The 18,513-nt window shown below is 36.1% G+C and overlaps 1 protein-coding gene across 10 annotated transcripts in view; it reads right to left on the bottom strand.

The window, feature by feature from the left end:
• Window positions 1-18,513, bottom strand: part of grip1 (glutamate receptor interacting protein 1) — a 572,286-nt gene that overhangs the window by 146,483 nt on the left and 407,290 nt on the right. For 9 of the 10 annotated variants that reach the window (XM_039769724.1, XM_039769727.1, XM_039769720.1 and 6 more), the window contains exon 2: window positions 12,645-12,725. The exons of the other annotated variant lie outside the window; for it this stretch is intronic. In XM_039769724.1, the coding sequence (XP_039625658.1) occupies window positions 12,645-12,725 (81 nt within the window). The remainder of the gene's footprint in view (window positions 1-12,644; window positions 12,726-18,513) is intronic. 10 annotated transcript variants of the gene reach the window in all.

Below are 18,513 nucleotides of genomic sequence, written 5' to 3' on the forward strand. Positions count from 1 at the left end.
AGAGAGGTTGGCTAAACCTGTAATATTTATTGCGATTAATATAAACATGTTGAAGAGGAAAAAACTGGGAAAGGAACCAAAAAAGGAAATTGGGAATATACTGTATACGTGTGTGTATATATACAGTATTATATATACAGTGGTACCTCGGTATACATCTGCTTTGGAATAAGTCCAACTTGGTATACGCCCTGTTTGGACATGAAAAATTTTGCTTGGTATACGACCTTTGTTTGGAATACGACTCATGCGCTACCCTTGTTTACCTCTCTCGAGACAAAGCCATGACTGCCCACAAGCGTCAGTACGGCAGTTGCATGCATTCAGTGAACAACCCACGTGCTACCTGTTGTATATGATTGTTCAATGTTGCTTTTGTCCATTGCTTTATGTTCGGGTGTTGATTGCTATGGTCTGCATCTTTTGAGACGTATAACAGCCGGAGGGAGGGGTGTGGTTTAGAAGGCAAGCGTTATGGAGAGTTGGTTAAACATGGTTCAAAATAAACAGCATTCGAAACATTATTCTGAGTATGTATCTACTTCAATCTAGAGAACACTACACTACCCTTGTTTACCTCTCTCAAGGCAATGCCATGACTGCCCACGAGTGCGAGTACGCCAGATGCTAGCATTCAGTGAACAACCCGCGCGCTACACTTGTTTACCACTCTCAAGACAAAGCCACGATTGCCTACGAGCATCAGTACGCCAGTCACTAGCATTCAGTGAACAACCTACACTATAACTCTATGTAAATTTTCACTCGATTTTGTGCTTTTTCGCGTAAATTTGAATTGAATGTTGAAAAGTATGAAGGTGGCATGTGTATCCGGGACATGGCTGCTGCATACCGTATGCCAAGAATGATGGTATCTACGATTGTGAAAAACAAACACGTTATTAAAAAGTAAAGTGAGGTTAAATTTTCATTTATTTCATCTGTGACGATGCGGGTTCAGCTCCATGCTCCCATCCGCTGTTCGGGAGCCCTTGAAACCAACACCGTCGGTAATGTCACTGATGCACTAGACAGTGAGACAAAAACAATTGAGCAAGAGGATGGTTCAAAAAAGTGCTTTTATTAAAACAGTCCACAAAACAAAGTGTTCAAAATCAGTGCAGTGCTTTCAAAAGTTAAATAAATAATCCAGTAAAAGAAAACGTGGAGGTTAAAATCAATACATAGACATCAGGAAGCAGTCTTTTAAAAACCAATGTCAAGCCCAGTGCTGCTTCTCCGTTAGCGTTAGCGTCTCATCTGCTTATCCTGGTTGGGCTTTACAACAGGCGAGACGCTCTCAATGCAGTTGACCTTCTGCCTACTCCTCCTGCTACTGTCAGTCGCCTTTCCGATCCTTGGCTCCGGTCGGCTCCCCCTGACAGTGACTTGGGAATCCCCTAACGGCCAAGGCTCTCACGTTGAGGACACCATGTCCCAAGTCCCGACTCCCGCTATGTTCCACGGAGAGTACTGCACCTTCCGGTCACTCCCGCCCTGCAAAACAAACTCTGCGGAAGCGACCACAACCACTACTTCTCCCAGGTGTTGGCCAAACACCCAGGCTGCCTTCAGCTGCCTACGAGCACTAGCTCGCCTGCTTCCTGCTGCACTAACTTGTTCTCCTCACTGCTTCCTGTTACAACCTCCTTTTCCTTTTTTCTTTCTTTCCGATTTGTTCTTTCTGATCTCTTTTCTAAACGACTCGCGCTTCTTTATATTGAGAAGACATAGCAGCTGCAGCACATTAGCCAACGGAACAATCACGGATGTGGACAGTCCCTCACCTGTGCACTAGGAGAGAAACGCCAACACCGCAGATTGCCCTGCGCCTTGTTACGGCCACCACGCCCCCTTGTTAAACCGCCGCGAGTGCGGTGATTATTTATTTAAAAACTGGCCCTTGCTGAGAGCCCTGTGGACCCGCTATACCACATCATTTAATTGCTTTTGTATTTATGTATTTTAGTATTAAGCAGTGTTTCAATTATTTTATACAACCCCATCAATGTATAATATGCCAATAACAATAGGATTTTTTTCAAGGGAACGGATTAATCATTTTCCCTTTATTTCTTATGGAAAGAATATGTTTGGTATGCGTCCTGTTTGGTATAAGTCCAAGGATATGGAAAGGATTAAAGACGTATACTGAGGTACCACTGTACATCGTTCATGACTACCTAGCTTTATGTATAATGTTAGCCATAAACCTGCAAGAGGACATGATAATTTGGGAGTGGGTTTAATAACAGATTTGCACTATATTAGAATTATAGTGTAGTTAAAAGATCAAGAAAAACCAACATAAAAGTGAATAAATTAATTTCCATCCAAGCCTCCCAAAAACCTGATGCAGCCGTGCTCTTCTGAATCCATCAATATTGCTTACTTTATTTTAGAGTGTTAACCAGTAAAACACTTTATGTTAATGTTCTTATCAATGATAGAAAAATAGTCTTTCTAACATTAAGTGAAATGTGGATGAGCAATGACAGACCTGCAGTGTTAATTAAAGCTGCACCACGGAACTATAATTTTGGTCCACTTTGTTTGCCAAGGTGAAAGAGATGGTATCTTACCAAGTATTTTCATGAGCTTTTAAACTATAAAGATACCATTTTTAGTAATTTTGCTTTTTTGAAGAATATTGTTGTAGTTGTTCAAGAAGTATTCCATTCTCTCTTATTGACCATTTATTGACCTCCAAATCATAATGTGTCTTTTGTCAAGGAATCCCCAGACTTATTATGTAGAATAATAACTAATTATGACTGGTTCCTAAAGGTAGGCAAATTCAATTTAGATAAATTCTCTTGCTTTGGCGTCATGCTGGTCATCAACTCACTGCATTCTTTTGTCCTTAGTCAACACATCAGCCAGCCTACAGATAAGGAAGGACATGTGCAAGGTTTTTTGATTTCAAAAGGATAAAAATTGATGTGAGGAAGGTCATGAATATTGGTATATCTGACAATTTCTGCATTTTATTTAACAAAGAAATACTGGTGAATAAAGAGTAATGTATTGTTAAAAATGTTATTTTGATGCCACAGAAGATTTTAGGTTTGCGCCCTGCAAAGTTACCAATAAGGTGAAATATTTTACTGCTAAGGTGAGAGTTGCAGCTTATGGAGTAGCCTCTAAAAATTGTTAAGAACTCTACTAAAATTCTTCATAGTACAAAGACAACTGGAAAGCTAAGCACACATGGAGGAAAACTAGACTAACAGTTCATTATGAAATACTGAAGGCCCATTTAACTGAATGCAAGACATCACTCCATCCTGAGAGACAGTTCTATTTTCCTAAAATTAGAAAAAGATAATGCACAAAATCCAAGAGTATTATTTTCAACCACTGATCATCTTCTAAACTCAGAATAATCAGTAGAAAGCATACTGAAAACCTCAAGTGAAACATGTGATGCTTTTTGCAGCATTTTTAAAACAAAATAAGCAATATTAGATTTAATATAATTCACCCCTCAACATGTTCATTACAGTGAATTAAACTGGAACCATTACTCTAAGATACAGTAAATTATGTAATCCAGTGAGACAGTGAAACTGTTATCCCAAAGTAGTTGAGGAAAAAAATGCAGCAGTTGCTACCTTTGATGATATGTCATGTTTAACGAGGCTCTTGCTTAATTGTTGCGAGTACTGATGAAGTCAACTGGAGCAGTGCACTGGCTGACACTAATTGTAGTTCCCAACATTGGCATTTTCCACAAGGATGCAGATAAGATGAAGGGGAGTTAATATGTATTAAATGCCCTTCTTACTGGATCAGTTGTTCAAAATAGACTATGCTCACAGCCACAGTGCCTGGCAAGCACTTGAGGTTTATAGCAGTCTTGCTAAAAACGTCTTTTTTGATCTCTGTTGAACTCTGCTCCTTTCAGGTAACATCTGCAGATGGCCTTAATCTGCATAATACGGCACACCCCATTACTCTGTGTGATCACTGTAAGCATGTGTGGCAAAATAGGGACACAGTCCCACTCACTAGGGTATTATTAATGACAAATAACAATTTTGACATATGTTAGCTAATTTTCTCTTTTCTACAATATCACCATATTTCAGTGAAATCTATCAAGGCATTTTTGAGATATTGAAGTATTAAGCGTTTCCACTGTGGAGGTTGTATGGGGTAGAAGGTAGGGGTTACCTATAAATATTGATATTTCAAAATGTCCTTTAATATATATCTACTGCCTTAGATGTACCACCCTGCCAAATATCAGCTTTTTAGGTAAATGGAAAGAGTGAGTGAGTCATTTTTACATTATATACATACTAATCAGTAACACCATTAAAACCACTTGCTAAATATTGTGTAGGTCCCCCTCATGCTACCAAAACAGCTCTGACCACTTGAGGCATAGACTGTGTTCTGAAGGTGTTCTGTGGTATCTGGCACCCACACATTAGCAAAAGGTCCTTTAAGTCCTGTAAGTTGTAAGGTAGGGCCCTTCATGGTTCAAGCTTGTTTTTCTAGCACATCCCTTAGATGCTCAATCAAACTGAGATCTGGGGAATTTGGAGGCCAAGTAAACAAATTGAACTTTTTATTATGATCCTCAAACCATTCCTGAGCAATTTGTGAAGTATGGCAAGGCACAATGTCTTGCTAAACCATCCTCTGAAATAAGGGAATATCGCTGCAATGAATGGTCTTCGTGGTCTGTAAGAATCTTTATGTAGGTGGTATATGTCAAAGTAACATCCACATGAAGACTAGGAATCAAGGTTTCCCATCATAAAATTTCCAAGAACATAAAACTACCTCTACCAATTTGTCTTCTTACAAGAGTGCATCCTACTACCGTATCTCCTCTAGGTAAATGACACACAAGCACCAACCCACCCACCTGATCTAAAAGAAAACAGGACTTATCTGATCAGGCCAACTTCTTCAATTACTCCATGGTCCAAGTTCTGACACTCGCATGCTCACTGTATGTGCTTTCAAAAGTGGACAGCAGTTATCATTGGCACTCTAACTGATCTGTGGCTACGCAGACACATACAGTAAGTGGCAAGTTGTAATACACGGTGTATTCTGACATTTCTGTTATGGCCAGCATTAGCTTTTTCAGCAATCAGTGCTACAGGAGCTCTTCTGTGGGACAGGACCAGACATGCTAGCTGCCATTCCCCAAGTGTGTCAATGAGCCTTGGGCACCCATATGACATTGTCACTGGTTCAATGATTGTCCTTCCTTGGACCACTTTTGGTAAGAACTAAACTGATCCAAAATGGGAACACTCCACAAGACCTGCCACTCTGGAGATGCTCTAAACCAGTTGAGTAGCCATCATAATTTCATACGTTATTCAGATCCTTGTGCTTGCCCATTTTTCCCCACTTCCAACACATCACCTTAAATAAAAGATTGTTCACTTGCTAATATATCCCACCCCTTGAAAGAGCCATTGTCAGTAGTTCTGATATTGTGGTAATTGGTGTTTAAAAAAAAAAAAAAAAAAACAATAACAATGCAACCTCTCTAAGTGATTATTTTATTTGTAAGCTATACAGATTTTAAGGCATAGTTTCACAATTTCTGGTCTAGAGATTCTATTTTATGACTTTGTCAATACTTTTTTTTCCAACTTTCAAGCCATGAAAGTTGCTGCACCAACTTGTTCTCCTCACTGCTTCCTGATACAACCTCCTTTTCCTTCTCTCTTTCTTTCTGATTTGTTCTTTCTGATCTGTTTTCTACTTGCAAAGAAAATAAAATTCCTGCATCACAACTGACAATACAGAAAGGTTATAAATAATATTGTCAGGTGGCTAGAGTCAATTGTTTTAAATTGCTTTTGACCCCAGTCTTACTACAGATTTGGACAACACTGACAGGTTTAAAAAAAATGTACAACTTGGCTTGTTTAGGTTCGCTACTAAAGCCGCTTTTCCACTGCATAGTATGGCACGACACGGTTCAGTACAGCTCACTTTTGCGGGGCTTTCCACTGGGAACAGTACCTGGTACCTGGTCCATTTTTTAGTACCACCTCAGCCGAGGTTCCAAGCGTGCCGAACCGTTACCAAAATGTGACGTGTAAACTCTGCTGGTCACTGATTGGCCGGAGAAAATCGTCATTACTGCGTCACTGGCTATTCTTTTCTTTAAAGGTACAGACAAGCGGAAGTTTCGAAAGTTCTCCAGCCACTGAGTGTTTGTAAAACCGGGAACAATCACATCCCACCACTTTGAAGCACGGTTAAATGTCCAAACAGATGGTCTGTTGCGGCGACTTTTTGCAAAATGTGGAAGATCTGTAATATACAGAATCAGCATTTTAATGTTACACTGGCAGTTAAGTTCATTTTATGCTTTGCAACAGTGATAAAAGTTAGCTAGTGATGTGCTTTTTTTAGATGCTTAACCTTGCGCGTCGTCGAGCTAAAGTGTTGTCGTTGTCTGCGTGTTGTTGTAAAAGTTCCACGGTGTCACTGCAGTAGAGGCGGCGCAACTCTAATGACACATGAATAATCCCACCCACTCTAAAGCGGTACTAAACTGCAGTCGAACGCAAACCGAGCCGAACTGAGCCGAACCAAGGTGAGCTGTACTGAACCGTGTCGTGCCGTACTATGCAGTGGAAAAGCGGCTTATCTGTACATGATAGTTGGTAAAAGAAACAAGATTTCCAAAATGACCATATAGCTCATTCTCCTGGAGAAATCCCTGATCAAAGAAATCAAAATGTACAATAAAACTAATATTAATATCTAATTAAATTATTTCTTTTCAGAGACAAAAGAAAAATACAAGAAATACATAAGTGTAATTAAACAAACAGTACATTTATTTACTAAAATGGAAATTTAACACTGAGTCACATTACCACCCACTGATGCACATACATTATAAGAATTTTTGAGTATACAAAGTAAACATACTTCATTAGTTCAGTGTATTTGTGCATTTTGCAAAATTTATTTTATCATAATACTACAGTTTACTAGTTTACTTAGAGGTTTAGAAAGGACTGATATGGTTCACTATGAAATTAAATTGCAATCTGATCAATGGACAGGAGAACAGTATATCATGTGTTAGAGTAATAACTGAACTTCACTCTCTAATCCATAATAATGGAACAGATATAAATGAAGTAAGTAAATTCATAAGATTTGTTTAGAAGGCCAAAAATGCAAGCATAGCAGGTATTAAGGAGGTAGTAAAACAGGAATAACTTGTCAATTTTGAAAAGGAATTAGGAGGTTGTGTTTCATGCTGTATTTTAATCCTCCAAGTTAAAGGCACAAGCAGTCAAAAAGTAACAATTCAAATGGCTTTATCCTCTTTAAGAACTACTATGTCTCCAGATGTGATAATTGGTCTTGTCACATAACAAAACATCACAAAACTGAGGCTGAATAGTCCTCAGACTGTACTTTTCAGTTTAGGAGTCTCAGCATATTGGTATATGTATTACACAGTCAATATTCAATACTGAAATAAAAACTTCTAATGTCAATAATCAACACTGCATTACACTGGACTTCTATATATTCAAATTTTTGTTTAGATGTCTGCTTTTGTTATAACTGAAACAGGTAGACGTTTTTTTAATAAGCGCAGCATTGTATTTACCAATTTATTGTTTTATTTTTTTGCACCAAAGCACTTTGATTTTGCCTTCCCTTTCTCCTAAAGGATCCAGCCAGTGTTCAACACTTTTCCTTTGACTCTTGCTCATAAGGAGGGTAATGCCTGAAGTCAGATTTCCATCTTAGTGTATTTTCTGTGTAAACAAACTGACCTAATTAAATTAATTGGTTAAACACACCATGTGCTATGTTATTTGTTAAACCTGTTGTGCACAGATAGATTATTTGCACAGAAGATAGCCACATAGCTTGTAATTGGTCAAACAAATCACACATGCAGTAGCTTTTAACAAATTTTCCTTGCTAGCAGCTGATAGAGGCTAGAACATGTAACACCACTTCCAGCCTCTCTATTATATAAAAATGGTGCAACCTGAACTCTTTGCTTGTTGCATAAATGTAAAAATGTATATAATAAATGTCATAATGGTCAGTGGTTGCTCAACTATCAACAAGTTTTATGTGGAATAATAGTATGTTTATTCTAAAGAGTATGCATACAATATTTATAAGATATAGGAAGAAAGTAGTACTACTACTATTACTACCACTGATAATAATAATAACAGAAAACATTTAAAGTAGCACAGAAAAGCTTCTTTGATACTAGAGATATTATTAAGCCCCGATTTAAAAAAAGTGAGAGTTAACAGTTGTATATTTTTAGAAAGAGAAGACGGGAGTAGAAAGGCTGAGCTGTGCCAGGACTCCAGAACTGTTTGGGATGATGTTGCTTTTTATATGGCATCTGTTACCTTTGACAGCTGTATCCTTTAACTGATAACACGAAGTATGAGCAGTTCATACTTTGAGTGCGAACTTCGGCTTCTCCCAGACTAGCTAAAGTCAACAAACCAGTGAAGATTTATTATTTTAAACCTAGATCAAATTCTAATAACAAACTGCTTATCAGAGTTTAGCTTTAAAGTGTTCCTTGATAGTGTTCTAATAATTTAATTGTGCATTTCATTTCTTGTTAAAGATTCCTGGCAATAACTACAAAACACTTCAAATATGTTCTTCATTTTAAATGCAGAAATTCCGCTGTCATATTTCCCGGCATCTGCCATAGATTATTAGGAGTTATTTAATGTAAAAACATTAAAAGATATAAATGCAAATTTCTATCAAAATGCCATGTAGGCCCATTACAAGTAAAGGGTATGTTGTATTGCCAGTTAGGTGACATACAAGAGATATAAGTGTAATGAAAAATATCTCGAGTTCATTGTTAAGTAGCATATTAAAATATGTTCTTGCAGTATATTAGCTCATCAGGCACTTCTAAACTCTTCCATGAAATCTGATGTAATTATCTGTTCCTCATCACTTTTCCCCACTTCCTAAGACACAAGCTGTATTGCTCATTCATACTAAAGTCTAAAGATAGCTTGCCAAGGGCTGTCATATACTAGAAGTTTTGAAAAGTTACTGTTAGTTAAAGTTCGGCTGCACATGAAACAGGACACTTGCTTCTATCAGAGTCCACAGCCCGAGCATGCCTGTCTGGAGTTGGATATTTTTTGGATTGTTTAAAGAGTGAAAGCAAAGTATTCACTGCATTACAAAAATGCTCAGACAGAACCTTCTGCTGTTTCAACATTTAACATACATCTAAAAACATGTATTCAGGATGTTATTCAAAGCTGAAGCCATATTACAAAACTTGTAATTGAAGGGGATGTTAAACTTCACTTTCCAGTTTCACATTTACAAAGTATGATGAACTTGCCCATTTTCCTAATAGCCTAACAATACTGACAGAGCCAGTGTCCATGCAGAGTTTGCAGGTAGGGCGAGACTCACTTTTGTTTGTGATGTCCAAAACACCTTTGTTTCTTATTCATAATAGCTAAATTAAATGCATTGTTCTTCTGGGTGAGACAATCCCATGAGAACTGATTTTGTTCAATGAACGCGCAGTCTAGTTGAACCTAGTCACTGGGTACTGTATGTCACAATACATGACAAAAATCACAGGAGTGCACTATGTCTGCCTCTGACTCACCAAGATTATGTAAATGAAGTTTAAGATTGAAAAGTCACGTAATATGACACAACCTTAACTTGCACTGTGTTCTAGGATTTTGCATTTTTATTCCACTTTATTGTTTCTTATACTAATTCAGAACTTTGTTTCATGTATTATGTTTTGTGTTCAATGTTGAATTAGCTTTCAACCAGTGCTAGTTATTTTATCTTTTTCCTTCCTTTTAGCCACTATACAGTACTCCTTTGAACAATTGTGAAGTGCTCTGAGCACAGAAGTAGTACAAAAATGAAATATATTTCTTAAATTTTTTCATGGTTTTCATTCGTATTTGTTACTAATTCTTAACAGTAACCCCAGGCAGCTGTTTCTGGACAGGCTGGCCCTCAAGTAGCCCTGCTACTTAGCAATTTGCTGGAAACTATTAAACTCTAAAACCAGTAACTGTCCACTTTATTATAAAGTCGTCGTCCCCCCAATTTGGCTTTGATACCTTTTATCCTAAAGGGGTATTCAAATTTTCTGATTCAGCATGCCTCTCATAATCATTTCAAAACTACAACTACAATTATAATATTAATGGAGCTATGCAACGGTACAGGACAAGTTAAATCAACTAGGGATGAGTCACTAAAAGATTGAGCTGGCATTGTATCATCACTAGCAACAGCATCAATAAAAATGGCAACCGCAGTGTCACATGGGCTTTTCAAACTAGTTCAGCAGAAGTCAAGCAGTCCTTTTAAGGACAGCAAGCCCCCTCAAATATGTAAATGCCATTGCTGTACTCTGTGTTGACACTACACTTTGAGCTACTGTTTGTATGAAAATGTGCTATATAAATAAATGTTGTTGTTGTTGTTGTACACTATAATACTACAAAAATATAAAGCGTCCCTTTTCTACTTCAGTGTAAATAAATGTAAATTATATGCATAATAAAGTCTAATTTCTGTCATGTTAAATATTGTAATTAAATTGCACATTAATTACTTCAGAACTACAATTATGTGTGGTCTTCAGATTTTGTGAAACAGTTTTGCTGTGAAGGTAGCAATGGGGTTGAAAGGATCAAAATCACAAGAATTAAATGCAGTCGAAGAGAGAAGTATTCTATTGATTGAAGTGGCTCTACAGCTATGAAGAACAAAGAGTTGTGGGAAATCAAGATACAAAGCCCTGCCTATTGACCCTCACTATCTGCATGTTGAGAACTTGAAAATGAAAACGTAAAGTGGAAGTACATTTTACTTCATTTTTGAAGCTTCATTGTGGTACAGGCTGGAAATGAAATTGCTAATGGGGTTATTTCATTTTCATTTTGCAGCATTTTTGCTTGCAAACTTTGAAAATGAAAATGCAGAGATTCCATTTTCATTTTATAATTTCAATTTTCAATTTAATTTTTGCAAAAAATACCTACCATACCTTTCCCTGCTTGGAGTGAATTATGCAATGAAGAATTCTTTTTAAAAATTACACATATATTTAAACAAATAAGCATGCTTAATATGGTATTTTTTATATTAAGTAGTTAGTTAAATTCAGTAAAAGTTCTTATTTTAACTTAAACAACTATGAAATAAAAATGCAAAGAGAGAAAAACAAACTAATTTAATATTAAAAAGATATATGTACAGTATGTGTAATTGTTTTTAGGTTAAGAGACAGAAATAGGAAATACTATTAAGTAAGATTCTTACAAAGCTGCTTAGCCCAGATGCCATAACAGTTAGAAGACAGGTTCTGAAAAAGTTTAATTTTATGACTTAATTTTGGGGGTCTTGGGTGTGCAGTTGAGAAAAAGTGGATAACAAAAACAAAAATAAGGAAGATTAAACTAAAACACTACACATTTTAATGATAAAATAGACAGCACTTATTCTCTATATTTTTTTTATATTTAATAATGTATATATTTGAAAGTGACAGCCAAAAAATAAGTTAGTTATTGGATCGTAAATTGCTTAAATCTCTTTAAGTAAATAAGAGAAAATTTTCAATCACTTGTCAAGTCTGGCTTGTTTTTCTGCTCTCAGACATTCAGGCTGAGGATAGTAGGAGGAGTGGTATAATTTAAAAAGAACTTGGCTGTAGCTGATAGCAGATTTCTCAACCCAATACCTTTGAAAGGGAAATAAATAACATACATCTTCTATGCCCAAATCCAGACCATGATATTAAGATGTTATACCTGTCATTTATCTTAATAATATCTTAATATAATGCATAATAAACAAAGAGATAAGCTCCCCCTCAAAATTCAAAACATCTAATAGTAATCTAGACAATTACAGTACTGTAAAACAAACACATGAAAAGTACAGATGCACTAAATCAGCTGTTCCTTGTTAGACACTGACAGATCTCTACAGTGAAAATTTTATATATTATATATTATTTATATATATATTATATATATATTTCTATTCCACCTCTAAAATAAAAAAGTGTCACTTTTCTTCTGTCATATGTCACTAACTCTGACTTCCTCTCACTGTTTTTCCCGGTTTCCAACTAGAGGGAAATGACCCAGATGCCTCATCCAAGAGATGTACGCACCACTAACATACAAAAGGCTCCTAAGTTACTTCTCTGCTCTGATTCTATCAAAACCAAAAGTCATTAAATATAGATAATACAATTATTTGTGTTCAATGAACATTACATTAGTTGAACAGATGGTATACATGAAAGTATCCATTTGGGGAATTATATGGCCAACAGAAAAATGATTGGTACCAAAATGTGATGAAATGCCAATGGAGCACTATAATCCAATTCAATAACACTAAGAAATGTGAAAAATGTAGATTAACAGAGCTTACTGGCTGTTCAATAGCTGGAATAATTAACTTTTTTTAAACTGTATTTGCTGCTCTAATATAACTTTCACATCTTTGTGATTTCAGTTAGGTTTAAGGGACATCTATACAGAAATCACTATTTATAATATATTGTACTGCATACTAGCTAACTGTTCATTCATCAAGAATCTAGCTACACGGGGAGACTATACCTGGGATGCTTTGCCTCCTAATGGCCAGAGTTCCATCTGATGGCTTTGATGGGTTGGATGGTTTGGTATATGGTCCCTCATCTGAAAGTAAACAAAGAAAGGAATAATGAGAGCTGACTTAACAGAACAAGATGAGGTAATGGTTGCTCATTTTTACTATTCAGGAACAATAAGGATATATTATTATCAGTATGGGTCCAAGCTGTGGAACTGATGACCAAAAAACTACAAAACAGGAGAAGTTATAATGTTTATATAACACAAGGATATTCAGAATCTGTTATGTCATAGTCATTAACAATGAGATTACGGAGAATAACACAAAAGGCAATGGCTCAACTAGAAGTCCAATTGGTTTCAGACTTTTTCTTTTTTATGACAAAACTCAAATATTTGTTCCAGACCATACTGATTACCTCATAATTCCCCCAATCACTATAAGAAAAAGGTCTAATACAACTTAAAATGCTAATTCTTGAATGAAAGGCCTCAGTCACATAATATGGTCTAAAGTCACCTAGCCTCTGAAAATCCTCTTTTAACGTGATATAAAACACTTTGTTCAATCAGTCACAAGCACAGCCAGTTAATGTGATTCTACTGTCATGCCTTAAAGGAACAAAATGTTTATTGTAGTCACCTTAACATACTCTATGAATTGGTCTTGTTATTGAGTAACAGGCAGTGTGTAGGCCACAGTAAAAAGATGTGGTTTGTCAGTTATGCTCTGCTCCTTATCACATGTATGAAACAAGATAATTGAAAACATATTTCATAATGACTATGCTATGCTTTTAGTAGTAATGGACATTACTACTTAGTACATTCCTCAAGTTCATATAGTCATGTCAGAGTACAGCCAGTTTAAGTGACTAGTTCAAAGTCAAACATAACACAAATGCAGAAAATTTGTCAAAATGGTAAGTGTTTTTGTCTGAACATATAGATGTGTAGCTCAGGGTCCACCGCCAGATTCACCACCAATATTTTTATGCAGTGCATTTGTTTTAAATAAGTATAACACAAAACTGTCAAAATCTCAAGGGAGGCTACATCAAAAAGTAGGTCTACCTAGAGGTCACAGAATTCTTCTCATGTCAAATGTATTTTGCTACAGTGTTGAGCTTGTCTTTTTATATTAGCTTATCACTCCAAATACATTCTCAATTTTCCTGATGGTGATAAAAGAAAATAAACTTAATACATAAGCTGTCCAAATCTGTAAACAACAAATGATTCACAAGTTATATAAATAACAAAACTGTAGTATGATTTTCAATTATTAAACTACAGCTGGACTCTCAAGTCAGAGTAGTCTTTTAAATCTGAAATGTGTTTCAGATCAAATCAAAATATATTCTTTCTAGCAACAAATGACTTTTGTTCACAATTAATTTAAACAATGCCTGGAATTCTCAATTTAAAATTATGGCAGAAATGTAGGTTATCGGCCTGCGTTTGAGTGAACATGTTTAAAATTGGACAGTTTGGTGATGAAGTAATAATTGATACTACCTCATAATCCAGAATCCAGGGTTCATACAAGAGAAGCAGTGCTCCCCCAGCTATTCAATATGTCTTACAGTATGTGCCATTCAGGATCATATAGTTCTTATTGGGTATGAGCAAAATTAAACTGGCATCAGTCTTTATTCAGTATCTTCATATAAGGATGGATTCTTTTGCACTCCTGTTTGCCTTTTACCTGTCTTTGTAAAGCAAACCAAAGTTTCGCTCTATAGCAGCCAACTACACGAATGCTTTCTTCCATCAATTCCCATTGCTAGAAATATTTTGCCTAAGCCCCACTTAACACTACAGCATAAAACAGGAAGCCACCAATGAGGACAGACCCCATCACTCACACAACATGAAAATACTTCTGCAGTGCGGCACTCAACTAATTCATTTAAATCATGTTGGCTAAATTCAGCTGGCAGCTTTGCTGACACAGAACCTAAGCTTTGTCTCGCTCTCTGAGAGGATGACATGCTCATGCTTGGCTTGGAAAGTAAAGTAGACATGTTAGAGACAGAACAGGGTAGCAAAAGTGACTTTTGCTTGATTTTTAACAATGGAATATTGAAGACTGGCAAATACTTAAGATGTAACCTTACAAAGATTTTGAAGTCAGTTTTACTTTAATTTTTTAAATAAATAAGAAAATGACCTTCAAATCCTCCAATGATTCGAGTCAATCAATATTTACCACACAAGGGAGATTATAATTCCTCCTCAGGGTTGACTGAATCAAAATTGTTTTTTCAATATGAAGCATAATAATAAGAATATAAAAGTCTTTTCCTAAGATGAGATAATTCTGTTCACATTAAGTGTTTAATAATTTTAATTTGCCTAGAATTTCCAAAATAGCACTAATGAACAAATTTAAAGTTTCCTAATGTTATCACTTTTTATTGTTTTAACCTAATGCTGGGTGGTATACTGGTTCATACTACAAAAAACGTTTTTTATTTTTATTATAATATGGATTTTTCTTATACCGCAACACCGGTTTAAATAGCCTAAACAACGTTCAGAACGTGGAGCAACGGGAAACTGTTTAAGGGGGGACCTTTTTCACTGCTGCACAGCTAAACACAAATGCAACAGAGTACATGCGTTAGTGAAGGTATTGAGCAGTGAAAATGGACAGAGATCATTCCGAAACAGAAGCTGTAGCAGACGATAAAGTTGGACATGATGACAGAGAAGAACTTTTCCTGAAAAAAGGAGTCGTGACTGTTGCCTGGATGGTTTTAAAAGGTCAGATGTGGACCATTATGTTCAAATGTGTGAATACTGTTTCTATACTACTAGATATATAATACTACAAGCCAAGCTGTACTTGTTTATTTTTTTTTTTTTTCAATACTGTGTAATGTACCTGGGTACTTTGTAATAGTGTGACGACATGTTGACTTTATTCTCAACATTTTCACTTTAATCTCGACGTTTATGATGAGAATAAAGTCGACATGCTGACTTTATTCTTGTAATTTGTCATTAAAGTAGAACATCGTAAACTAAACATCTTAAAATGAATATTTAATTTACTAGATTTTCTCAAACCCCGTCTTAAGTTATGTAGCACATTAAATGCTTTCTGTTCAGTGTTCCCTGAGCCATGTTAATCGCTACGTGCTTCTTAAACTGACTTCCTCTTGCACTAAGAGGCGGCGTAGGCAGTGCTCACCACACACAATACATTCACTTCATGATATTCCTGGTCCCTGAACATTTAGAATGCTAAGACAAATATTTGATATAATTTTCATGATGAAATGCATTAAAGCATGTATTAATCATGTGGGGGCACAGTTGCGTGGAGATTGCACTGCTGCCTCACAGCAAGGGGGTCCCTGGTGTTCCTTGCCTTGAATTTGCATGTTTTTCTGGTGGGTTTACTCAGCGTACTTCAGTTTCCTTTCAAAGTCATGTAGGATGTGGGGTTTTGTAATGCTATATTGACCCTGCTAGTGTATGTGTCGCTCGTATTCACCCTGCGATGTGCTGGCGCCTCGTTCAGGATTTGCTCCTGCCTCGCACACAATGCTTGCTGGGATGGGCGCAATCCTGAATGGATGGCATATTTAAACATGTATAACGAAAGTTTTCTTTTTTTAAAGTTCTGAAAACTCCGTGGTCTAAGTTTATAACGAGTTTTAATTTCACAAAGATGTTTATCTTGTGATGATTGGTTGTGTGGAGAAAGAAAAAGGAAGGATAGGAACTGGGGGTTTGGTACTCACATAGAGACAGCATGCATGCAATAAAGAAGAAGAACATCCACTGAATTCCGTGTTCGTGTCTCCGACCACCAGATCGCAAGCCCAACATTTACATAATATTTAAGTTAAACCTGTGCAATACCCATTCATACATCCAGTTTTTTGAAGCCTCGTCACACCTGTCATAAAGTTCTCTACACTGAACAGACACCTGGGGACCCTTTAATGCAAGGGAGCAGCACTACCATGCATGTTTAATACCTGCTTTAATGCATTTCATCATGAAAATGATATCAAGTATTTATCTTAGCATCCTAAATTTTCAGAGAGGAGGAATATCATGAAGTGAATGTATTCTGTGCGGCGATCCCTGTCTGTTAGTGTGCAGGAAGTCAGTTTAAGAAGCAGGTAGTGATAAACAACTGGGTCGGGAAACACTTAACACAAAGCATTTAATGTGCTACATTAACTTATGATGGGGTTTGAGAAAATCTATTAAATTAAAAATTGATTTTAGGATGAAGTTTAGTTTACATTCAAAAATACAAACTATGAGAATAAAGTGGAATCGTCAACTTTAATCTCGACATAAGCATCAAGATTAAAGTGGAAATGTCGAGAATAAAGTCAACATGTCGACTTTATTCTTGACATACAATATAGTTTTTTTTTCTTCACTGTGGCCCTAATATGCTTCCGTAAGGCTATACAGTACCACAAATAGTATTATAAATGCAAGCTGCAGTTTTATTATTTATGTATATAGCTTAGCTTGAAGCAAGGTCCATATTAATGAAGTTTGCCTTAATGATGGTTCAGTTGGTAAAAATGTCATCACCAAGTTGCACTTGTTTTATTTTATTTTTATTTAATGAATACTGTGTAATGCCCCTGTGATTGAAGTCTTGAAGTAACAGTATTATTACTGGAAGTTGCACTATTATTTATTTTATTGTTATTATTTATTAGTTTAAATATTATGCAGTTTAATGATGTTCAAGTTGTTTAAAAAGTCACTTTAACGTGTCAGTGGACAGAGATTGTTAACATTAACAGAAAGTGTAGTTGGTTTACAAAAAATATTCACTATTTATTCTTTTTCTAAGACATGTTCAGTGCAATACAACTTTTGGAAAGCACCTCTGGACATTTAGAAATTAAGTATAAATGCCTCTGGATGGTTGAAAATATTTTGTCAAAATATTAGCTTAAGCCGTTTGAAAAATGTATTCAATAAAAAAGTTCTATATTTTGACTGCAACTGTCATGCAATGTGATTCCTTCTCTTCATTAGTGCCACACCCTTGAAAACTTTATGGGGCCATGCAAACCTGTATTAATACTTGTGTGCACATTAAAATGTTTTTTGTACAATGCTCATGACAGTGGAATAGGTTATTCTTAGCCAGTCGTCTGCAGTAATTGCAGTGGAAAATGTGGTTAACATCCACTCATGCATGGGAAGTAAATACCATTGAATACCGTGAAACCAGTAGAATTTTGAAAAATACTGTGATATAGAATTTTGGTCCACCCAGCATTACTTTAACCGATTAACAAATAGTTTCTTCTGTGATACAAGTGCAGAATATAGCACACCGCTTAACCGTGTCATTGATTCATGGTCAAGTCATAACTTCAATGGAGTCCACACCCTCCCCTTTGTGTGTTTTCAGGGGCATTCTAACATCCTGAAAACTTACAAATTAGGTTAACTGGCAACTGTAAACTGGTCAGGTTGTAACAGCTGACCCCTTACACAGACCAGCCACTACACTACCAAGACTATAACTTGGAATACCTGAGGTTTCTTGCTCTAATAACAAGCCGCACTCCTAATAAGATGTCTTATTTTCCCAACACGCCGAAATTATCAGAGACAGTAAATGGATATGTCAAATTAAACACAGATATATTGTAAAATGAAAGACAGAAAAACATTAAATAATAAATAAATATGTAAAAGAGTGTGCAAATTACCACTTATCCCCAAAACACCAGTGACTAATTTATATATATATATAATTTTAACACAAATATTTACAATAAACCCTCCCTTGCCCCCAAACAATTAACAAAAGCACACAACACAAATACCAACATAGAGCTGAAAAACAAAGCAGTTGAAAATGTGTTGA

The sequence above is a fragment of the Polypterus senegalus genome, chromosome 11 (genome assembly GCF_016835505.1).
Source record: "Polypterus senegalus isolate Bchr_013 chromosome 11, ASM1683550v1, whole genome shotgun sequence".
NCBI lineage: Eukaryota > Metazoa > Chordata > Cladistia > Polypteriformes > Polypteridae > Polypterus > Polypterus senegalus.